The following is a 25115-nucleotide window of genomic DNA, read 5'->3' on the forward strand; positions in this document are numbered from 1 at the left end:
ATCCAGGAAGAAAGGAGGTCAACAGTACCAAATCTTGTAGGAAGGTCAAGAAGGATACATTTTGAGTAAATAAGTTGGTTGGAATAGTTGACCAATAGTAAAAATCAAAGTTGGGATATAAACTCAGGTATTTTTTTTTCTTGGAATGAATGTTCTATTACTCTGTCTTCCATTCAGAAATTACTGAGCCTCTTTTTAAAAATTTTCCTTTTTTTCATACTCTATATATATTTTCATTGCTCTCTCTTTTACCTCCTCTCCTTCAGTCTCTCTATTTGCATTTCTCTCTCCCTTAATCTTTTTCCTCCAATTTTTCCCCTTTCTTTCCTCTCCTTCTGGTCCTTTCTTCAGTATTTGTCCCTTACCTGGTTATAACATGAAACTGAAAATTAAAAAAAAATCCCTGAGTATAATTTTATTTTGTTAAAAATTCAAAGTATATGAATTGAAGGTTGCATATATCAGAATTTCTTAAACCTTTTCCACTTGTGATCCATTTTCACCCAAGAAATTTTTATGTGACCCCGGGTATATGAGTATATAAAGCAGGTATATAAATCAAGCATTTGCTGATAATAAATCATTATTTGAAAACTCCCACATTCAGTTACAATGGGGTCACTACCCATAGTTTGGAGGCATATATCATTCAAAAAACATCCGCCCTAAACTAAGTTGCTTTTTATTTGTATGTGTCCTTCAAAGGATTTACAACACTTTAGGATTATTGCCCCTTAAAATAAACAAAGGTTCCTTACCATTACCATAAAACCAAGTGAGCATTTGACACAAAACATGTTTCTGCAGCAAAAGGAAGTTGAGATCTCACTGGTATGAGGGAGGTAGATTTCCAAGTAGTGAATGAGAATTTATTCTCATTATCAGTTCTTCTCTAAGTCAGTGTGAGTTCTTCCATGAAATCATACCTTTAATCTACTTTTGAGAACTGGAAACTAGAGGCAAAACTTTCCACTTATGTTATAGCATAATTAGCAGAAGTTGCAGTCTTTGATCTGGTGTAAACAAGATACCATGATATCCCTGTTTAAGTTACCCCCACTTGCTTAATCCTAGGTCTATCATCCAATATCAAGCAGTAAACAAAGAACATTAAATATACTTGAGAGCAAGGGAAAGGAAGCAAGGAGCTCTCAGGGGATAATAGCTTGGAGACAGGGAAAGCAACTTTGGGTGGTATCCTACCAAATGGACTCTAATCCTGATTTTGCATTGAATCTTTCTGCCCAATGGAAAATTGAAATGAGACCTATATGTGAAGCAATACCTAAGAAACAAAGGTGGGTGTATTCTCCTGGCCTGATTATTTTCATGGATACTTAAAGGAGGAATGTTATGGTGCTATATAGATCAGAAAATTAGTACAGTTGAAAAGCATTAAATTTAGTGTCACCTCCAAGGTTCCTTCCAGCTGTAAATGCTCAGTTCCTAGAGGTAAAGCTACTAGTAGGAATATGCCAGCATGAAGCATAAAGAGCCTCTTACTCCTATCCCAAGGTAGCAGAGGCAGCCTGCTCAGTGAAAGTAGGTAACCTAGAAATGTGAATTTCCTCTGACCTGTGAGCAGAGCCCCCTTCACTTAAAGAAGAGAGATGGGAACTACAAAGGGTCTTTGTGTGAACAAATAAATTAGGACAGGTCCAAAGTTCATTAGCTCCAAAGAAATTGATAATCAAGTATAGAATAATAGAATCTGAGAATTGGAAGGAGTTGTTCTGCATGGCTTGTGAGAGGAATCTTCAGGTCTCTATTTAGAAATATAGGGAAATATATTTTGGGTCCATTTAAGAAAAAACTTATTAACTAATGGAAGCATTCCCAGAAAAGAATTTAAAGCTAGAGGGCTCTTTAAATAGCATACTCATTCATGACCATAGATTTAGAGCTGGAAGAAATCTAAGAGGTCATCTAATTCAACTTCATTCTATAAGTAAAGAAATTGAGTTTCAGAGATATTAAATAACCTGTTCTTCATCATTCAAATAGTAAACAGCAAAGATGGCATCTAAATGAATCTCTTCTGATCTTAGATGTAATACTTTCCTCTATACCACTTTTGCTTCCATGGAATAGACTGCCTAATGAGGTAGTGAGTTCCCCATGGTCAGAAGTCTATTATCATCCAATGGAATGTTTGCTTTTTTTTTTTTCAAACATACCATCTCCAATTTTAAGGAATCTAGGGAGGCCTTGTTAAAAAGTGGTTTGCTGATCAAACATTTGGGTATTCTGGTACCTTCTGGGAATATTATCTAATCTGGGAAGACAATTGCAAGATATTTCTGCAATAAGATGTGGGTTTACGTGTAGAAACAGATGTCTTGATATCAGCACTTCTATGAAATGCCTCCCTTTGTCATCAAAGAGAGAAGAGGCTAATAATGGCATGTTAGAGTAGCAAGAATTAATCCTTCTGGTCTTTCAAAGCCTAAGATTTTATAATTCATTGTCCTCTAAGTGCCTTGTATAGCGAATCCCTTATATTGAGGGGACACTATTTTATGACTCTGGACTAGGCACTCAGAAGCAAGGGAATCAGAATCCTAGCCTGTTAGAGCTGGAAGGGAACTTAGATAACATCTAGTTCAACATTCTCTTAAACAGCTGAAGAAATTGAGCCTGAGGCTCAGAGAAATGCTGTGACTTGCCCAAGATCGATGTCAAAGCAAAAAAAAAAAAAATGGAAATGTAGTTTCCTGGTATTTTCTGGAAGTTTTGAAAATATTTATGAAGGCAGTATTGGGGGGGAGAAAGTATGGGGTAAGAGTGACATGTAGGGAGCCATATTTTTGGAAGGTTTATGTTGTAAATTGTAAACTGAGTCCATGCACTTCTTATTGATGGAATTAAAATGAACATGAGACATATTTTTGAACATGCAAATGTGGGAATTTGTTTTGCTGAGTTTTGCATATTTCATTTTTCTTAAATATATTTAATTTTCCTTTGACAATGGGCAGGAAGTATTGGAGAGGACTGAGAATTGATATATGGAGCTATATATGATATAGTTTCACAACATATATATATATATATATATATATATATATATATATATATATATATATATATATATATATATATATATATATATATATTTGTGTCAAATGTTGATCTTCTTTGGTGAGAAATTTGGAGGGAAGTAAGAAAACCACTTGGAACTCAAATGAAACAAAAAAAAATTACAGGGTGACAAAAAGTTCCATAAGTGCATATCTTTTGATTCAAAATGAAGAGATCAAAGGAAGGACAAAAATAAAAAATAAAGGAACTGTCCTCCTATTGAGAATTAGCAAAACAAATTATGTTATATCAATTTGAATTATTGTATATTATTGTAAATATGTACATAATATACACATATATTGTTTGTAAATATTTTGTATTATTGTGCCAGAAGAAATAATTAAATGAAGAATTTCAGAGGAAGTTAAAAGACCTCTATGATCTGATACAGAATTAAATAAGTAGGACTAAAAGAACTATTTATTAAAATACAACAATATTATAGAGAAAAACAACTTTGGAAGACTTTAAAACTCTCCTCAATGGAATAACAAACCATAAGCCCAGAAGATGAAAAATGAAATAAGATCTAAATTAAATAGTTAAGGCTAAAGATGAAACATTTCAGAAACATGGTGACCTTAAAATACAATGAGAGCATTCTGGACCATTGCTAATGTAGGAATTGTTTTCCTAGATTATGCATCTTACATGGAGGGTTTTCTTTTTGTTGTTGTTATCATTATTGTTCAATGATGGGATACAGAGGGAAAGATAGATTATAAATGAATATAAAATGTGTATGTTTTTTTTTAAAGAATTTGCAGAGTGAGATGAGAACTGTCCAATTACTTAGATAGCACTCCTCAAGAAGGCCTGGCTGAGTGTAGGAAATGAGGTTGCATCAGCAGTTCTCTCAAACTCCAGACTCTTCTTCTGCCTTGCTAGATTTAAGGACAGTTTGGGCTCAGTTAATCTAAGCATTCTTGCTTCTTTGGAAAAGAGAAATCATCTCTTCAATTGAGAAAATTGAGACCAGCAGGGAAAATCCAGGTGTTTTATAGACTTATAACTCTATCCTCTATATATTTACCCTTAACTTTGAGGGTGATTGGAATAGAAGCAATGATGACCAGACTATGTTATTTCTTTGGGAACAGGTTCCCTTTCTGAGGTTATGGTTTCTATGAATTATTCTCATGTCTTTCCATTTTTAACTCTGTCTAGCTGATCTCTCTTTATAAGAGGAGGATGTTTCTCACTTCCTCTGCACCCCCAAGAAATGGATAATGTTTCGAATAAGAACTGAAGGACTCCATGGGAAATGATTTCTGTAAAACTTAGATTACCAGTAATTCAGAGTCTAGCACTTTCTCATTCTATTCAAATGAGTTAAGAATATGATCACCCTAGCTTTTGGGATAAAAATTCACTATTTGACAAAAACTGCTGGGAAAATTGTATGCTAGTGTGACAGAAACTAGACGATGACCCACAGCTAACACTGTATACCAAGATCAGATCAAAATGGATTCATGATCTAGACATAAAGAGTGATATTATAAACAAATTAGAAGAACATAGTTTGCCTCTCAGATCTATGGAAGAAGAAGGACTTTGTGACCAAAGAAGAACTGGAGATCATTATTGGTCACAAAATAGATAATTTTGATTATATTATATTAAATTCCCTTGTATAAACAAAACCAATGCAAACAAGATTAGAAGGGAAGCAATAAACTGGGAAAATTTTTTACATTTGGTATTTCTGATAAAGACCTCATTTCTAAAATATATAGAGAATTGATCCAAATTTATAAGAGTTCAAGCCATTTTCCAATTGATGAATGGTAAAAAGATATGAACCAGATAATTTTCAGATGAAGAAATTGAAACCCTTTCTAATCATTTGAAAAGGTGCTCTAAACCATTATTTATTGGAAAAATGCAAATTAAGACAACCCTGAGATGCCACTACACACCTCTAAGATTGGCTAAGATGATGGAAAAGGAAAAGATAATGGCAAATGTTGGAGGGGATGTGGGAAAACTGGGATGCTAATACATTGTTGGTGAAATTGTGAATGGAGCCAACCATTGTGGAGAGTAATTTGGAACTATGCCCATAGAGTTATCAAATTGTGCATACCCTTGGTTCCAGCAGTGTTTCTACTGGACTTATATTCCAAAGAGATCTTAAAGGAGGGAAAGTGACCCATATGTGTTGTAGGACTTGAAAACCCTCAGGAATAATTGGATTTTCTGAGACATGATAAGACTGTTGCAGGACTTCAAAAACTTGCAGGGGATTCCCTGACATGTGAAGCAATGGACAATAGATTGGTTTTGGACTATCTCTTGGCTGCTGAAGCAGGCGTATGTGTGATTGTTCTTTACATACCCTCCTTCTAGGACTTCTGTAAATATTTTACAATATCATGTTGATTTATATTGTTTGTTATATCACTACTTGCATGTATAATTCATATTTATTACACCACATTGAGTCAGCACCTGCTGTGGGGAGAGTCATCACTGCTAGCCTGTGCTTTATTGCTATGTGCTTATATAATACCTACCATGCTGATGGGTTTATGCATACCTGTTTCTAGTAAGACCCTTCAGCCCAGAAACCTGCTAGCAATATCTGGGTTGACTCCCCACTTCCCTTTGGTGTTTTTCATCTTTCTTCCTCAAAAGTCAGGGAGGGTGTGATCATCTCCTTTTTAGTGCTTTCACCTCCTTTCCTGAGAAGTCAGGGAGGGTATTATCACCTCCTTTTGGCAGTTCTCACCTCCCTGAGAAGTCAGGGATGGTGTGACCACCTGTGTTCTAAAACAAAAGAAAGCAGGAGATATAAAGGGTGAAACTCTGAATAGGTGCATTGGAATCAGACAACCGAGCACTTAAGGCTAATTACCTATTGGACAATAATCTATTAGCATATGCTTGGAAAAATGGCCCTTCTCACTATTCTGTGCTGGTTTGAACTTTTGTTGTATGCAGATAATTGTAGGAGGGATGAAAGGGTGGAGTAAGACAAGCTAAAGTCACTTTGGAGGAGGATGAGGAGAAGGGAGGCTGGTTGGTGGAGAGCATGTGGCAGTTTTGTCGATCCCCTTCACTTCTGCCCCTAAAGACCAAGGATTTTTGCTTATCCTGACTCCTGCTGATTCTGAGTCCTCCAGGGAGCTAATATGGACTTCACACACATGTTTGTGACAACTCTTTTTGTAGTGACAAGAAATTGGAAATTGAGTGGATGCCTATCAATTGGAGAATGGCTGAATAAGTTATGGTATATTAATGATATGGAATATTATTGTTTCATAAGAAACGATCAGCAGGATGATTTCAGAAAAACCTGGAGAGACTTACATGAACTGATGCTAAATGAAATAAGTAGAACCAGGAGATCATTGTACATAGCAACAACAAGATTATGTGATGATCAATTCTGCTGGATGTGGCTCTCTTCAACAATGAGATGATTCAGACCAGCTCCAATGATCTTGTGATAAAGAGAGCTATGTACACCTAGAGAGAGGACTGTGGGGACTGAGTGTGGATTACAACATAGCATTTTCACTTTTTTGTTGTTGTTTGCTTGTATTTTGTTTTCTTTCTCATTTTCTTTCTGGTTTGATTTGATTTTTCTTGTGCAGCAAAATAATTGTGTAAATATGTATGCATATATTGGATTTAACATGTATTTCTACCATATTTAATGTATACTGAACTACTTGCCATCTAGAGGAGTGGATGGAAACAGAGAGAAAAACTAGAGAACAAGGTTTTGTAAGGGTTCATGTTGAAAAATTTATTCATGCATATGTGTTGAAAAATTAAAAAAGTTTTAATAAAAAACTTTAAAAATAAATTTCAGAAAAAGGAATGTGGTCACTTACTACTTCCTCTTTGCTGGCATCCTTTTCAGTCTTTTTCAGAGGCTTTTTCTCCAGAACAGGCATCTTTGAGTTCTAGCTGCTCTCCCTCTAGCTTGAGTCCAGGAGTCAACACTTGTGGAGGATACTCACCAAGGACTAGGGATGAAAAGAGAAGAAGTGATTGAGAGGGGAGGTCAGTGTTCATTTGCAACCCAGACCTAAAAATATTCTCAGAGTCTTGAGTCCCCTTAACTCCCTTCTCTCCAATCTTAAATTTAAACCAATTGCTGCTCCATAAACACTATGAGGAAGGTAGGGGAAGGAATTTTTCTTTTGTGTTAGAAATGGAGAAAATAAGCTACAACCAGTGCTGTGGTTTCCCTGGGTTCTTAACAGTAAGACATAGGTCAGTCCAGAGATAATAATTGGTTCCTATTCCAAGAATCTTTCCTCTTGATCTCACTGACCTTCTAAAATAATCTGGGAGTTGTCTCCCAAGTAGAAATATTCAAGAGTACCTGAAATTTTCCTGATATGCTTTAGGAGAAGTATCACCTGTACCCATGACAATATCTGGTTTCTGGTCCAGATGTTGCCTCCTTTTTGTGTCACTTAACTTTGCTGAACCTCAGTTTCTTTTTAAAATTTATCTATTTATTTATTTTTAATTTTTCCCCCCCTTAGGCTGGGGTTAAGTGACTTGCCCAGGGTCACACAGCTAGGAAGTGTTAAGTGTCTGAGACTCGGGTTTGAACTTGGGTCCTCTTGAATTCATGGCTGGTGCTCTATCCACTGCGCCACCTAGCTGCCCCCTTGAACCTCAGTTTCTATGGGAAATTGATAATTGGACTAGATAGATGAACTCTTATGGCCTGTCTAGCTCTGGAATGCTATGAGTTTAGAGCAATAACCTGGGAGCCAGGTGATCTGGTTTCTGGCCCAGTTGTATGGTTTGGGGTAAATTGCTTTGTCTTTCTGAAACTCTTTATGGAGAGTGGTATCTGAAAAATAGATACATTAACTGTAAAATTGTAGAAAATTAAAATGTACAGAAAATAAAAGGGCTTGCAGAAGCAAGTCATCAAATCTCTCTGTGCCTCAGTTTCCTTATCTATAAAATGTGGAGGTTGGACTTAATTTGTCTCTCTAGCTTTAAATCTATGATTCTCTGGTCTATGCCCATTCAGACATATTCATAACTCTCCCTATAGGGCCTCAAAATAAACAATAGTAGGGACAGGATTAATTTGGAAAACCAAAAGTACCTAGGATTTATTAAATATTATATATAACCCTATATATACATATATAATAGGATTATATATATCCTATATATATAATATAGAATATTACATGTATACATATGTGTGTGTTTGTGTGTGTATGTGTGTATAAATGTATATATGTAAAGAGCCTCTCGGATAAACTGTTCTAACTCCTCCATAACATCTAAGAACCAGCTAAGTAAAATACCTTCCCAAAGATATGCAAATATTAGTGAAAAAGTAAAAACTGAAACTTGAGCTTCTTGGCTTCCTCTTTTAGAGTCAAAGATGATTAGAGCTGAAAGTAAGGCTTAGACATCATAGCCCAATTTTCCCATTGGAAAAGTAGCCTTTAAATTGTAAACTTTAAAACCATCAACAGCAATCAAGATTCAAATAAGCAAAATTTCAAAATGAAATCATATGTGAAAGTACAAGCACCAAACACCTACATTTATTTTTATGTATGTGTTAAGAGTATATTCAAAATAATATGACCAGCTGCCAAACTATGTCTGAAGGCAAATCAAACCAAATCTTGAGCAGGAACTAGGGAGATGGACAGGGAGGGGATAAATAAGGGACAGGAAGGAGACAGAGTGGGGACAGAAAGGAGACAGAGTGGGGATAGAGCCTGTGCAGTCAAACCTAAATCAGGAACTTCATCAAATTAAGAGTAGAATGCATTAGCTTTGATAGGTTATCTATCATATATAGTGAAATATGTCTGACTGTGTCTAAAGAGGGAGGAAAACTTGTTTGGAAGCCTTAAAAATAAATGCAAAGTAACATTCAGAGAAGATAAGCTCTTAGGTCTCTTCTAGTTCTAAAATTCTAAGTTACTTTGAAATAAAAGCAAGAGGTCCATCTATGCCTGTGAATTTATACCTTGGTTGCCCTAAAAGGTAAAAAACTAAGATCAGGAAAGTGTCATGGCAGACTGTTGTAGGAGTTTTTTTTTTTTAACCAAATTGAGTATTTTCTGATGTTACTCAAATCAAAATCTTATAGGAACTGCCTATAGGTAAACTAGCCCTGAGTGATGGGGTTGCGACATTGAATAGATCAGTCTTTTAGTGTCATGACAGAGTAAACAAAGAAAATGGAAAATCTTAAAGATCCTTGTAAGAAAGTATCCCAGACTGAAAGGGGAGAGATAGTAGTTAAAACTGAAGTTTGCATTCTTTCCCCAAGGTTTTCCTCATTCTCTATTACAAAGCACAGAATATTTCTACTAGAGAGGATCTTTGAAGTCATCTGATCCAACCCCATGATTTTAATGATGAGATAATCAAAACCCAGAACAGTCCTACCCAAATGTTGAGCGATGTCTGAGTGGAACATCCAGGATAGATTATAAATCAGATGTTTTACCTACTCTACCATGTTTCCTTCCAACATCCCATATCTATCTGTGATTGATTTAACTTCTGTGTTTTCATAGCCACTGATATTTTTCTGCCTTCTGGAGACTTCAGATTTTCCCCCAAAATCTCTTAGCTAAAGTGTGGATACTTCTTTATCATAATTATAGCAAAGCTGATATTTCTAAAAATATTTTACTGGGTGACTACAGGGAAAATATAAAGAGGAATAGTGCAATTAATGAGTTAAATAGTTCTGTGTTTTGTACAGTGGGAAGACCAATGTCCCTAGAAAAGATTCTTGCAATAGTTGCAATTTAGTACATAAGGATTGGCCAATAATAATGACTGACCCCTCTCCTTTTCTAACCCTCATGTGAATAACTATCTGGAGAAGTTAAGAAAAATCCTTCTTTCTTAAAATGTCAGATATTTTCTCCCTGGGTTCAGATGGACTGGACTTAGATGACCTCGCACACTCCTCTGTTGGATTATCTATGGCTCTTATTTTGGAAATTATCTTATTTCCCTTCCCATATTTATGGCTATTCAATAATCTAGAGGACATTTTTAACAGTTCTTAAGACTGATTTTCCCCTTAGATAAAATCTGACTTAAATCTTTTGTTCCTACCATCTAGACCTTAGATTCTTCTCACCTTTTAGGGCATGAAGCCCTTAAGCAGTCTGCTAGTGTTGTGAAAAGAACCATGAACCTGGGTTGAACATGGAGGCACAGGGCTACAGGTTACTACCTGTTTACTGCTACTTACTACTTCTGTGATCTCAGGCTATGTGTTTCATCTCTCTAATCCTTAGCTCCCTCAACTGTAAAATTTGAGGATTGAACTAGATCATTTCTATGATCTTTTGTGATCCTCTAACCTCTTTCAAGCACAGTTCTTTCCATTGCCCATGGCCCATGGTACAATTATTAAGGATTTTCCTCCCTTTCTATATGTGGACAATAATATAATTGCACACATATACATATGCATAATCTAGACAGGTGATTTTGTGGGGAAAACTTCTTGTTGTGTAAAATTTGTCCACTAATATAGGTTATCAACTCATCTCTAATCTCTTACATTGTCATGGAGAGTTGCCTAGGGTTCTGAGAAGTTGTGCCTTGATTGTGGCTACATAGATATTATGTATCAGAGACAGGTGTTGAAACTAGACCTTTTTTTGCTCCAATGCTTGTTCTCTAATCATGATATGCTTCTTTTTATAATATAATAATAATGATTGCTTTTGCTGCTGATACGATTACTATTACTACTACATTACTGAGATCTGAAAGCAACTGGATTCATGATTTTAAACACTGACAAATCAGAAGTAGAGAGATGAATAGGTCAGGAAAGTAGGGGGAGAAGGCATTTAGATTAAAAGTCTTTATCCTCCATATCTCTGGAGTGAAGTTCTGGCATTTCCAGAAGAAATCTTCTTCTTACCTCCCCATACTAGGACACCCCTTTGTTTTTACACCTTCTACTTTTGTATCAAAAATGGCTTTTTAACACAATTATATATTCAAAGCTTATTTGTAATCAGAGTTCCACTCTCCCCACTCCCCATTCACACTTCTTAGACTGTTTTTCCCCACTCCCTTCTGTGCGTAAAGTCCTTTTCCTTTTGTTTGCAACACTAATTCTGGCCAATAACCTTTTCTCCCCTTTCCTTCTGACTTTTTTACTCCTTTCTGGAACATTTAATTATGATCCTTCCCTTCATCCTCCTAAACTCTTTCAGTCTCAGTTTCCTCAACTGTAAAATTGGCATAGTAATATACCTTCATACAGGGTTATTGTGAAGACCAAAGAAATAATATGTAAAGTGCTATATAAATGTTAGCTATTGAAATAGTCTTTTCCCAATACTCACTCTACTCAGGAAAAGGCTATCCAGAAAGAAGAGGGGACCTAAATCTTCTAGATTCAGGGGAGATCCCAGGACTGAAGCAGGCATGAGTCACATAGATTTTCAAAACAAACTTCCCCTCTTTGCTTGGACTATTAATTTTTTAGCTCTTGACAAGCTGACACCCTGTGTCATAGTCATGCTTGATCTTCTTTTCTTGTCTCTCAAAAATAGAAATCATACAAGTGAGTGCTGGAGCTTGTGTGTCCCAGTCAATCTACAGGTCTATGGGTGCCTAGCGCTCCCAGGAGAGTCATAGGCCTTGGCATTGTCCACACTTCCCAGCTCCAATTTCCCCCCTTCTTCTTTCCCATTTGAACAGGGCTTCCAATCCTATTCCTCTGGGTCCTGAGGGGAGTGAGCTATCATCTACTCCAGAAAGGGAGCCAGTCTTGACTATACTGAGTTCAAAGGTTTCCTTGAGAATGGAGTACCCCTTGACTGTAAAGTCAGGACGGACTGAAGCAACTACCTTGGGGAAAATACACCGAATAGGAATCTTCTTTCAACCTAGGGGAGCTGGAACTCAGAAGGAAAAGAAAGAGAATCTTGGAGAGGTTAGAAGAGAAATCAAATCCGGCTGTGCTCAGGAGAGTCCAGGCAAGGGCAGGGAATCTTGTACCCTGGCCCCAGGGATACATACAAGAATATCTTTGAGACAGGTGTCAGGGATCACTGGGACTAGTCACAGAACTGACACCTAGATCCTATGAGGGGAGTTTGTGGATGTCACCCAAACACTTCTTCCATGCACAATACAGATCGGGTGATTGCCCCTAAATAATACGCACGTGGGACCTGCGGGGACTTGGGGGACAATCCCCAAACTTTCTCCTCCTGTCTTTAGTGCCTCCTTTGCCCCCAGGGTCAAGAAAAGCACTCGCTTGCGATTAATAGTCCTTTCCTTCTACCCCACCCAACTCTACTCTGCTTCCTGCTCGCCTTACCTGCTGTAGTTGGCGCAGCTGCAACCGTGGGTGTCAGAAGGCGACTGCCAGGGTGCTAGGGTGCAGGGTTACTGACAAGCCAATGTCTGGCCGACTGCCGCAATCAGAGGACTCAGCTTTGCTCCCGGGAGCGGCAGGCTCTGTCCATGGTAGCTTGTCCCGACGCGCCGCCCAGTTCCCCGCGGCCACTGGACTGGCTGCGAGCGAGCCCGGCGCGCCTCTCCTCACTTATTCCCTCCCCTCCCTCCCCTCCCCTGAGTAACCCTTCTTTCTCCTCCCCCCTCCTCGCTCTCGTTTTCTTTCCCCCTCCTTCCTCCCTTACCTCTCTTACCTTCTCCTTTCTTTACTCTTTGCTTTACCCACTTTTCCCTCTTCCCGTCTTCCCATTTCTTTTCATTGTTTCCTTCTCTCCTTCTCCCCTTACTTCCCCTTTCTTTCCTTTTGCCTATTCTTTTTCGTTTCCCTCTTTCCACTCTTCTGATCCACCTTCCTCCAGTCTCTTCCCCACCATTAAGTTCCTTCTCTTTTTCCTTGTCTATACTTCTGCCTCCCACCTTCATCTCCTCTCTCCTGTTGTCACCTTTTCTTGTCAGTCAAATTGGCTTCCCCTTCGAATTTCCTGTAGCCAAAACAGCTCTGGAAATGGCAAGGTTAGATTGGCATTCAGGGAAGGGCACTGGCTCATACCTTCTGCTCACTCTAATGTCTCACACTTTATCTTCTAGGATGTCTTTTGGGTATCCACAGACAACTTCTTTAAACCTAATTGGATACGTGGGCTCCCCTGTTCTGAGCGTTTTGTGCAAAGGGGAAAACATCCCACGCAGAGAAACATGGAAACATACATTTACACTTTAACACAAATAAACTTGATTCACACAGGCACAATCAGGATTGGAGGACCGAAGGGCAAAGGAGAAAATACTTCCTGCCTTAGGGTTTCAGACTATTTGCTGACTTAGGGACATGCCGCAGGAGAAAGGTGAATGGGAGCTGGTATCTGGATCTTGGGGGAAATCCTGAGAACCCAACCTTGGTCCCAGCGCTGGATGCTGGATTAGAATGATTTTCCCCGCCCCCGTTTATGATGAATAACTATTTATGATCCCCTCAGACATAAATGCTCCACTTAGCATAGACAAACATATTCAGATATTAATATGCACAGCCAAGAACACAGGTAGAGATATACTTGCATCCACTTATCCAGGGATTTGTAGACAGGCACAGATTCACACTCATATGAAGACACAGATTCATATATGGAGACACATGCATAGACATTCATATCCATAGTCACAGCAGAACACAAACGAATACACACTTGTGCACACATACATGATGCAGTCATAGATTCTACTTGTGTGGATGTGTACTCACCAACCCTCACATAAAAATTTTCTTCTAAATCTCAGAACCAAATAATTGCTACTTTTCTCTGTATATCTGTATCTGTGTGTCTTTCTGTTTCTGTTTCTGTCTATATTTCTCTCTCTTTGTCTCTGTTTCTCTCTCCGTCTCTGCCTCTGTCTCTGTGTCTGTCTCTGTACCTCTGTCTCTGTCTGTCTCTCTGTCTCTGTCTCTGTCTCTCAGTCTCTGTGTCTCTCTCTCTCCTCCTCCTTCTCCTCCTACTCTGAGTAGTAACTCAAGTAACTCTCCAGAGCTTACTCTGGTTTATTCCCCCGCCCCCCCCCCAAAGAAGGGATTGAAGATGGAAGGCTGGGAACTCAGGGATCAGAGCCTGGACTAGTAAAGGCTGGCAGGGTGAGCCCAATAGATTTATCCGTAGCTAAGTTGAAAGCAGGAGCTCTCTGGGTGCCTTAGTAAATGTGTAACACAGTCCAGGCCCCAGCCAGCTATCCCTGACTCATTTTAGGCCATTTCACAGGTGCACTTTGCTAATTCTCTGAAAATTAGCATTGCCCTCACAGTTTTGCTTCTTTCCCTTATAAATGAAACAGACATTCACTACACTGCTCTCAGATAGGCAGCAAAGACACCTAAAAAGATACCTTTCCCAGTCACACAAAACCACCACACCACCTAAAGAAGACTCGCATTACATATTACAGGGAGACAAGCAGTTGAGAGCTACCCCCTCCCTCTTACTTGAGTGTGTTCCCGAAAACACGAACACACGCTGAATCACTAACCCATACTCTCCTAACTTGACACACGGACAGTTACCTACTCCTTCTTGCAGAGGAGGATATATAAACACACAAAAAGACAAAATTCTCCTGGAAACACATACGAATTTACTTTTGAAAGGGCTTGGGTCTCTTCTTTGCCTTCTCACCAGACCGTTGCAATCCATGTCTTACCATCTGCCTTCTTATTTTTCTTTATTTGGGACTCAGTCATCTAGGGGAGAGGTTGTGGGAAGATTGTGAGACTGAGTCTGGAACCAGAGCCCCTGCAGCGGGTGGCGCCTCCTCCTGGGCCCTACCAGGCTTCTCCCAAGTCATAGAGTCGCCTCGAAGCCAGGGGCTTAAATGCTGTACATAGAGACTCAAAATTGAGGTGTGAGCGCGCCTAAGATGGAAATAGCCTTGTTCATTGTGTGATAATTATATGCCTTTAAGATAGTTTATAGTGCTAGCCTTGCTTTTAAAGATGTGTGTGTGTGTGTGTGTGTACGCGCGCGCGCGCGCGAGGGGGTGGGGTGTGGGGTGGAGGGGCTATCCACTCCGGTACAAAGAGGCTACTCCGGGTGCTTCAGAACCAGCCCTGAAAGAAGCAAAGCTTAGGAGAGGATGAGGGGGTAGGCGTGAAGGTGTAGGGAAAGTAATAGTCCGGGAGGATGCTGTGTTTCGAAATCCGCTGTGTGGGCAAGAGGTGGAGAGCAGGTTGTGGGTGAGAGGACCGGGTGTAAAGGATGGGGAGGGGGACACGTGTGTGTTCGTGTGGGAGAGAAGCGTAGATCTCATCTAGGGTCCCCAAGGTACTTGTGCATGCACGTAGCTGCTATATTGAGTGTGTACAGGGTACGTACATGAGTGTGTAGCACACGCGCGCGAATGCAAAAAGGGGTGTCTGGGTGAAAGCAAATGTGCGAGAGAATAAAAGTATAGACATGTATAGAAGGATGTGTGCGCTGAGCTGGGATAAGCGCTAGGGATGTGTGGAGAGGTATGTATGCTGGAGCTTGTGTGCATGTGTGGGGGGTGGGGGAGACGGAGCTATAAGAAAAGGAAATGTTTCGGCTTCCCGGAACCCAATTAGTCTTAAGTAGGCAGATTAAAGGGCTGGCACTTGAGTCTCTAGGGATAAATCAGAGGCTCCTTATCCTTCTATCCAACTTTGAAGGTACGGTCCCGGTCAGCGGGGTGTGTGTGTGTGTGTGTGTGTGTGTGTGTGTGTGTGTGTGTGTGTGTGAATAATTCCCACCCACTCCCTTCCTGAAGGCAGCCGGGTCTCCAGACCTTGGCTTCTCTCGCAGTGCGAATTAGAAACTAGCAATGAACGAGGCTTCAGTATATACACTTTATTGAGTTCCTGTCCCTGAATATACAACTTGAATGACATTACACGTGTTTTATTCCCCGCACAGAAACACACAGTGTGTCACACACATTTTTTGTTTTTTTGTTTTTGTTTTTTCAAATTCGAACAAACTTTTGCACACACAGTGCTAAATGGGATAGGCAGAGATGAGAGAAACCACCCCACCCACTCCCGCCGAGAAGTTTTAGGGTTGAGGAGGAAGGGTGCGTTGTAGTCTCTGGGAGCGTTATCCCCTGGCAAGGCGGCGCTTCCTCAGACTGCCTCAGGTCTGGAAGACCCAGCAGGAATCGCGTCTCCGATTTATCACGGAGATCACTCCCGGTGCCAGGGAACTGTGGGTCCGGTCAGTTATTGGGACGGGATTGGGCACAGGAAAATGGGACTGGGTAACATCTGTGAGACAGCGGAGCGAAAGAGAAGGGAGACACTGAGGATTACCGAGAGAACGAGAGGGAGCCGAATACACTGGGAACGTGTCCTAAGAGCGGAGAGGGGCACACATTGCACAAACAATAAGGCCCTCCAGCACCACCCACCTAGCCTAGACAGTGTTATATGGGTCGATTTTCTTTAGTTTAACCCTTGATGTACCAAGTTTCTAGGAAAAGGAGGAGGCAGAGGAACAAGGGGTTTAAAGGACTTGCCCTCCCGCGCTCCTCCCAAATATTTTTTAACTGTACTCGTAGTCGTATTCCGAGGACTCTTCCCCGGACAACGCCCTGGGACGGTCCTGGGCGGCGCCTTCCCCCTCCCATCCCAGGGAAACCTCCCCTTCGGGGGGCAGGCCGTGGCGAGGCTTGTCTTTGCCTAACCGCTCCTCCAGGCGGATAGTGTCGTAGAGGCCTTTGGGTGACTCGTCCAGAAGCACGTCCTGCTCGGAACGGGACGGCGTCATGTAGCAGACGTTGCGAAGGAGCAGAAGGACCGGGGCGTAGAGCAAGTTAGCCAGGCCCATGCCCAGGTTGAGCTGGGGGAAACCGAGTGTGTGCACGATCTGGCTGGCCACGATGGGCCCGAGAGCGTAAGCCACGGAGTAGGAGATGTCTGCGATGGCGTAGACGCTGCCATAGACGGAGACGTGGCGCACATCCACCAGAAAGGCGAGCGTGGGAAGCAGAGCGGTGTCTACGAGCGCGATGCCGAAGCAGATGCCGCACAGGGGCACCACCAGCTGGCCGAAGTTGTGGCAGGCCGGCACCGTGCAGGAACTGGCTCCGATGACCACCAGCCCCAGAGCACCGTAGAACCACTGCAGGTGGGGGTAGCGCGCCGCCAGCTTGACCGTGAGATAGACGCCCAGGACGTGCGGAAAGAAGGCTGGGAGCCAGGTGAGTCCCATCTCCCACTCGGACGCCCCCATGCTCTCCTTCATCCAGTTGGCGATGGTGGGCTCTAGAAAAGCCAGCGGAATGTTGCAGGTGGTCAGGGCCCCGGCCACCACGGCGATGTAAGGGTCCAGCATGAGCCGGTGGATGGGCGTGCCCACAGGCAAGTTTTCCCGCGCCTTGAAGGAGAAAGGCTTGGCTACCAGCATGAGGAGGAAGCCGTCCAGCAAGGAGACCACCGCCAGCACCAAGAAAGGATACCTCTTCCCTGCGAACTGGTAAAGGACGCCGCCGAAGGGGGGCGCAACAAGGCTGCCGAAGCTGATGAAGGCGAGGGCCACGCCCAGGGCCCGGCTGCGCTCCGGCTCCTCGGGGTATTTGTCCGCGATCATGGCTATGCCCGACGTGTCGGCAAAGGCCGAACCGAGCCCTTGCAGGCTGCGGGCGGCGAACAGGGTCGCGTAGTCCTCTGCAAAGGCGAACAGGACTGTGGACGCGAACATGACGCCCAGACCGATGAGCAGGGGCGCGTCGTAGCCCACGCGGTCGATGAAGGGCCCGCTCAGGGGGTTCACCAGCAGCTGCAGAATAGCCTTGGAGGCGAACAGCACGCCGATCTTGATGTCCTCGCTCTCGGTCGGGTAGGTGGGCTTGAGGTTGGACTTGGGCGGGGGCGTCGGGGCGCTGGTGGCATTGGCGGGCTGGCTGGCGTTGGCCGTGGGCGGCACAGGCGGGTGGTGGTGGTGCGGGAAGTCCTCTCCGCTGCCCTTGTGCATACCCGCGATGTAGACGGGCACAATGGGCACGATGACCATGTAGAGCATGTTGTCCAGAAAGAGCGCCACGCAGACGATGACGAGGATCAGCCGGCGCTGCCGGTGGCTCTCCTGCAGCGCCGAGCCCAGGCGCCGGGTGCGCTCGCCCACCGCTTCGGAAAGCTTCCCCGCGGCCGCTTTGGCCAGTCCCGCGGGCGCCGCCATCGTCCCCCTCCTTTCCGTGAGGGCCTCCTGCGGATGCTTCAGCTCCCAGGAGCCCGAGACTCACAGGGCATGGGGAGAGGCAGAGGGAGAGGGTCCGGCCCGGCTCCCCCCGCTGGCCTTCCCCGCGGGACCGGTCCGCTCTCCGCGGAGCTGTAGCCTCCGAGTCTCAGCCGGCGGTCCGGGCAGGCTCCGTGCCCCCTAGGTGGGCGATATCCAGATAGTCCAGGGGAGCGCACGGGCCCCAGCTTTCTTGATGCGCCGCCCAAAGCCTCTACCCCGAAGAAAGGATGCTCCACTTCAACTCCCCTCGCCTCGCCTCAGTCTTCACCTCCCCCAGAGCAAAGGGGTCGTCTCAGGACCTAGTCCCTCGGGTAGAGAGCAGCGCTTGGCTCTCCGTGCCACCACCGCCCCTGCGGCTCAGGGGGCCCCAGGGAGCTGTGCGCTCTATCGCCACGGGCGCATCTCTGGCAGGGACAGAGACCCTGTGCGCTCTGCCCTCCACCAAGCTGCGCGGAGCCGGCTTTTGTTGCCCTGGGCACAGACCGAGTTGCATGCTTCTTGTTTCTTTACTCTCACTTAGCAATTCCCCCCTCCCCTTTCCTCTTTGCTCTCCCCTCCCCCATCCCTGTCTCTCTGTCTATCTCTCCTTTTTTTGGGCTTCTACTTGGGCTGTGACGTGGTGAGTTCCGGCCCCGGAGTGGTGCCCGGGTCTGCTTGCGTCTGCTCATTCTGAGGCGGCACATGTAGGGGCCGGAGCCAATGAAGGGCCAAGAGGAGAGAAACCCTCCTCCACCCCCTCCTTTACCTCTTACCTCCCCCACCCCCGGCCTCGTCCTGGCCCCTCCTCCCATTCTTTTTCCTTGGGGTTTTAAGATGGGTAGGGGAAAGGCTGGAGGGAAGGGAAGACAGGGGAAAAAAAGCATTTGTTTGAAAGGGGAGACTCCCGTTTCTTTTTGCTTTTCCCTGCGACACCCATAAGGGAGTCCCCCCAGACTGAGGAAGACGATGAGGAAGGAGGATTGGCTTCAGGGAAAAAGAGAAAAGAGCTAATCTTTGGATACCTGAGACTAGTAGTGTGATTCCTGGAAGAGAGAGAGACTTGTTGGTTTTAGACACCTGGTCCTGCCCTAGGGCCTGAATGACGGGCCAAGACTCGGTACCTTTTGAATACTGGTTTCCCTGGTTCCCTACAAGACTCAGGCTCAAAACCCATCTTCTGCAGGAGGCCTTTCCTGGTCCCAGCCTTCTACCCAACCCAATGCTACTGACTTCTCTCTTAAATGACCTTCCATTTACAGTGTCTAACATATATTACAGATGGTGTGTATACGTGTTACATAATCACTGCTGCAAACATGCATTGTCAAGGATGTCCATAGCTATTTGTTGTTAGAATATGCATTAGAATGTGAGCTCCACGAGACCAAGGGTCGTAATGTTTTCGCTTTTGTTTGTAGCCCCACTATCTGGCACATAGTAAAGCTCTTAATAGCCGTTTGTTGGCCGACTGACCCGAAGCTTAGACCCCAAAGGGATGACTTGGAGAAACACGGGTCAGCCACGCTCAGTTTTTCCTTGGGATACTGGTGGTTGCTGCTGGTGGTGAAGGGACGAAGGTCCTTAGGGACTGCTTAACGGAATCGGTGACTTAGGGTATGCTGACCTCCAGTGCGCCGCGGTGGCCCCCTGCAGACACCTGCACACATGCCCCTGGGAGCGCTAAGTGGGGCCAAGCTGTGTTTATGTCTGTGTGGATGTCGATCACTTAGGACGAAAGACAGCAGACGGGTGGAGGCTCATCGATGGCCCTAAGCCATTGTCCTTGAAGGGACTGAATTCAGTTTGTACCCTTCAGTCCGTCACAGATAGCTGAGGGTGTGAGGCAAGGTTGCAGGCTTTCTTGGACACAGACACCTTGGACATCGACAATCTGGACACTATTTCTGTCTGGGTAGATCTGGGCGGTGGGAAGAGCGTTTGATGACAGATTGTGTAGCCCAGCAGAACACGCTGTCAAGTCTGAGATCTCGGAGGTGCTGTTCTCCCTCCCTCAAAACTGCGCCTGGAAATGCTTGTGTATGTAGTTTCACATTTGTGTAGTCAACAGATTTGCCCCAAACCGGCCCCTTTCTCCAATACCCCAAACTGTCTCTGAGTCCGATCCTGGCACCTCCCGGAGAACCTCTTCGCCTGACCCTCCTTTCCATTCAAACCTTACCACCCCCTATTTCTCTCCGCCTGGCATCGGGAACAGGAGCTGAGCAGTGTGACATCTCAGGTATCGCATTAATGGAGGGGCTCCAGGGAGTGAAAGCTGAGGTGTCGGGATCTCTCGGAAGGACACATCCGCGGGGAGACCAAAACGAATTCTTTCGAAAATCGATCATCCAAACTTGCTAGGAAAATTGTCCGGGGGTCTGGAGTTTCAGGGGTGTGAGGAGAGCCCCTCTCAGGGTTAATTTCATCAAGTCTTTGTTTCAGACTGCTATCAAGTAACATCTGGGTGAAGCTGGCTCTGAGAAGCCCAGTGTATTCTGACTTCTCCACCCTTTCACTCCCCGCACACACTACTCATTTAACAGAACGGGGGTGGGGTGGGGACTCGAGTCCAGTCCTTTGGGGGAACTCCCAGCGTGGAAACTCTCCACCGAGGTGGATCAGAAACTTGTCTGTAATGTATAGTCTTCGAATTGTCTGGTATACTAAGAGCTTAAGTGTACTAAGCCTATGGTCATACAGCCAAGTAGTCGACATGCATTATTAAGCTATTGCAATGTGCCAGGGACTATGCTAACCCCTTGGGGATGCAAAGACAAAAGGGAAAAGAAAAAGAAAAAAATGAAGAAGCTAAAAATATCTAAAATAGATACAAGCTGGTGGGGGGAGAGGGGAAGGCATTGGGTGAGATTCTTTCTCATTAGTTAAGCATTTATTAAATACTTAACCATGTGCCAGCCATTATGCAGAATACTGCGCATACAAAAAAGAACAAAAACACAGTCCTTTTGCTTTTCTGGAGCTCATATCTAATGGGGAAGATAATGTAGCTCTACAAAACTGTAATCTATAGATAGATAATACAGATAGATGGAATAAATAGAAGTTCATCTCAGCTGGGGGATGGGGTGGGGGAAAAGGACAGACATGTAAAAGTCTTTTGCCAAAGGTAGGATTGAATTTAGTCTTGAAGGAATCCAGGGAAGTCAGTCAGGCCTGAGAATTAGCAGTGCAAAAGAAGAGTTGGGGAATTGGAGTGATCCTATCTGAAGAACAGCAAGCTGGTGTGCTGAGTTAAAGGTTGAAGGAAATTGGGAATTCTAAGAGAGAAAGATAAGTATATGTCAGATGTAGGATATGAAACCCCAGATTCTAAGATCTGCTCTTTCTAGTACACCTTACTCCTTTTTATTTGACATGCCATATAAAAAAAACTGGCATTTAGATAACATTTTAAAGATTGTGAAGCTCTTTCATGAATTATCCCATTTGATATTCATAGTCCTGAGTGACATTATTCTTAGCCCTTTTTTATAAAGGAAAAAAAAATCCAATCTCTCTAAGTGATTTGTTCATGAGCATAAAACTAGTAGAGGTTTAATTTCATAGGATCTAGGACTTTCTGTCCCCTCCCCTTCTACAGATGAGGCAACAGTGAAAATTGAGTGACAGGTCATATAGTAGTTAGTGAAATAACAGAGCTGGGGTCTTTATTAATTTGGTTTCCTCTCCTGGGAGGCTGTGAACTTCTTGGGAGCAAGAGCAATATATAATAATAACAACAGAGTGACAATTAGGGAGCACTTGAATGTTTTCCTTATGACAAAATAAATTGTTTTCCTTATGACAACTCTGTGAGATAAGAAGGTCTTATAAGTTGTTGTATTCCTGGTGACACTTAGAGCAAGTTTGAGTAAGGAGGAGTTTCATAAATACTTCTTGATTTTTTAAAGAGACTGGGCTGGATAATGCCTAAGGTCCCTTTCCTTTTTTTTTTTTTTTTTTTTGAATTTATGGAATAAAGCAAGCATTTTTGTAACAGTATACTTTTAAAAAAGATGATTTTACATTTAAAATTTAAAATTTTATTTTTTTTTATTCCCAAAGTATCTTTCATTTGGAAAGGTCAATGATTCTATAACTTATCATGCATGAAAGTTCTTTCTGACTTGATATAGCAACTTTTTTTGTTAGAGGTTCTTCTTCTTGGAAAAAGAAAGAAGACTGCTTAGTGAAACTATTTTCTCCTTTTAGACTAATTTTTTCTCCTTAGCCTGAGGCCTTTGTAACACCACTAGATACTAGCTCTCAACTTTAATGAAAAGGTACAGGGCAAGTATAGCTCTATCATAATTATCACATGGAGCATTTATGAAACTATAGTTTACAAAGCTTTATATATGTTATCTTATTTGTTCCTCATAATTACTCTGTAAAGTAAAAGCTATTATCTTGATTTTACAGATGAAAAAATTGACCCTAAGAGACATTAAGTGGTTTGCCTAGATCATACAGTAAATGAGCCTCAGAGGTAGCATTTGAACTCAGGTCTTCCTTATGCCAAGTTTAGCACTTTAGCTACTACAATACTTTGTTATCTCCTTGCTTTATTTCCTGGTCAGGTCCATCATCTCTAAGCTCTCAAGTCCTTGCCTTGGAAAAGAAGGAAGGACAGGTTGTAGAGGTAGAACTTTCTGGTTGTTATTCTGTGCACTAGCCTGGCTAGCCAGCAACAGTGAGGTCATTGGAAAATTGGCTTCCCTCCCTGACTTGAAAGAGATGCACTGGGGATGAGGTGATGGAAAGCAATGAATCAGGGCTAAAGACAGCAGCAGCCCTCCCTTTTTTGGTGTTCAACCACTGTAATAACTTAAGTGCAGCAGCCTGGAAAAAAAGTCCTCCCCTACTTTGCTCTCTGGCAGTTTCTCAGGCACTTTGTGACATTTCTCTCCTCACCACTTATGGGTCCTGTAGGGGCAATGTTAAAAACAAACAAACAACAACAAAAAAAAACTGTACCAGGAGGTAGGAGCTCCCTGTGACCTTGACCAAATAAGAGCTTCCCCTGAGCCACAAAATGGTTATACATTTATATCATTATACCATATGTGTTTATTCATTCCTATTTATTCCAATATATTTATATTATTATACTATTATTCATTTACATTACAATATATTTATATCCTTACATTATATATGTGATATTTATATTGTGATATATATGTATACATATATGCGATAATGAAATGGAATATTGTAATATTTATATTATTATATTATAATCTAATTATAATATATCCAATTCAACCACAAATTAATAATTGTTACCTGAAGGTAATATTACTTGATAGGAGGCAGGAGACTTGGAACAAATTATAATTTCCAGCAATCACATTTAGAAGTGCTTTGACAGATAGTTCATTTCTTCAGGACAAGGGACTAAAGCTTTATAATTAATACCTAGTTACTTACAATATTATATATTGCCTTTCAGTCCCTTACATATTTTATGTTTATTCCTGTTTCCTAAATCAAAATTTAAGGACATATATCATTTCTTTTTCACCTGAATCTTGGAATAAGTCTAGACATATCAGATGTTCTTTGTACATCATCATCATCATCATCATCATCATTTTCATTATTAAATAAATAATTGAATTTTTAAAAATTACATTTTATTTTGTTAAATAAAAACTACCTTTTCTCCCTTTTATTTTCACATATCACCCTCCTTAGAGAAATCAAGAAAAGCAAAATTTTCTATGACAAACATGCATGTCTATTTTGTAAATATTTGAGAGGTCATGAGGAGCAGAAAAAATGTCTAGGCCTCCATCTTGTTGATTATGTGATTCAAAAGGCCTCATACGGACATAAAATATGTCTTTTTATTACTTACACCTATTTGTCCTAAAAAGATAAATTATGTGTCTTAGAAACTTTAATGGAGAGATTAAATTTAAGGTATAAATCTCAGTTAACTGAGCAGCATATGGTAGGTCTCAGACCTTAATATGGATTAAAAATTTATATTCCAAACTTTAAGTTCTCCCATTGTTTGATGAGCTTTTGTGCTATTATGTTTACAACCCTGGACATTATGACAGCATCTTGGAGTTTGGGAGAGTAGGGTGCTATGATGTAAATATGTGAGATTGTGGGACAGATTAGTGGTCCAATTGATAGAATGCTGACCCTCAAATTAGAAACACTCAAATTCATGAATACAAATCTGGACTATAACTGTGTAATGCTGGGCAAATCATTTTATACTGTTTGCCTCAGTTTCCTTTTCTGTAAAATGAGCTGAAGAAAGAAATGTCAATCACTTTAGCATTTTTTCTGAGAAAACCCCAAATGGAGTCACATGACTGAAAAATAACAATTTAACAATTCCCAGAACCTAGCGTTGTGTTGACATGTTGGAAGTACTTGTTTATTGAATGGAATGAGGTAAATATATGCGCATTTACAAGCTGTCTCATGATTAAGTTGATTCAAAAAAATTTTCTGATTCTTGCCCTCTTACTAAACACTGTGCTTCATATCAGAAGGGATGGGTAACATTACACTGTCATATTAGTGAGACTTACTGCTGTCTCCAAAAGGCTAGATTTCCTTCAAATTTACTTTTGGAATTTTAGCAAAAGGAAATTCCACTAAAGAGGATAGCCACAAAAAGAAAGAAGGATTTATATTCATAGGCATAAAATTGGCAGAGGTAAGGAAGCTGAGCTGGCAATAAGACAAGACAGTAAAATCTTTATTTTTCTGTGATCCCATTACTGAGTATGACTGTGCCCCTAATGGCTCTAAAGAAACCAGCTTCTACCTAGACAGAAATAAGATTATCTTAGGCTCTTGGTGTGGTTTGTTTTGCTGCTCTCTTGT

At 42.1% G+C, this 25115-nt stretch overlaps 2 protein-coding genes across 2 annotated transcripts in view; both read right to left on the reverse strand.

The window, feature by feature from the left end:
• CHAT (choline O-acetyltransferase) overlaps positions 1 to 7063 on the reverse strand; it is a 91018-nt gene extending 83955 nt beyond the window's left edge. Inside the window, exon 1 of the mRNA XM_074285243.1 lies at positions 6933 to 7063. Within this exon, the coding sequence (XP_074141344.1) occupies positions 6933 to 6995 (63 nt within the window). The 5' untranslated portion in view covers positions 6996 to 7063. The remainder of the gene's footprint in view (positions 1 to 6932) is intronic.
• Positions 7064 to 15881: 8818 nt separating this feature from the next.
• SLC18A3 (solute carrier family 18 member A3) lies at positions 15882 to 18803 on the reverse strand. The gene has a single exon (XM_074296097.1). It carries the CDS (start codon positions 18219 to 18221, stop codon positions 16587 to 16589), a length of 1635 nt encoding a protein of 544 aa, XP_074152198.1. The 5' UTR covers positions 18222 to 18803; the 3' UTR covers positions 15882 to 16586.
• Between the last annotated feature and the right edge of the window lie 6312 nt (positions 18804 to 25115).

The sequence above is a fragment of the Sminthopsis crassicaudata genome, chromosome 2 (assembly GCF_048593235.1).
Source record: "Sminthopsis crassicaudata isolate SCR6 chromosome 2, ASM4859323v1, whole genome shotgun sequence".
Classification (NCBI taxonomy): domain Eukaryota; kingdom Metazoa; phylum Chordata; class Mammalia; order Dasyuromorphia; family Dasyuridae; genus Sminthopsis; species Sminthopsis crassicaudata.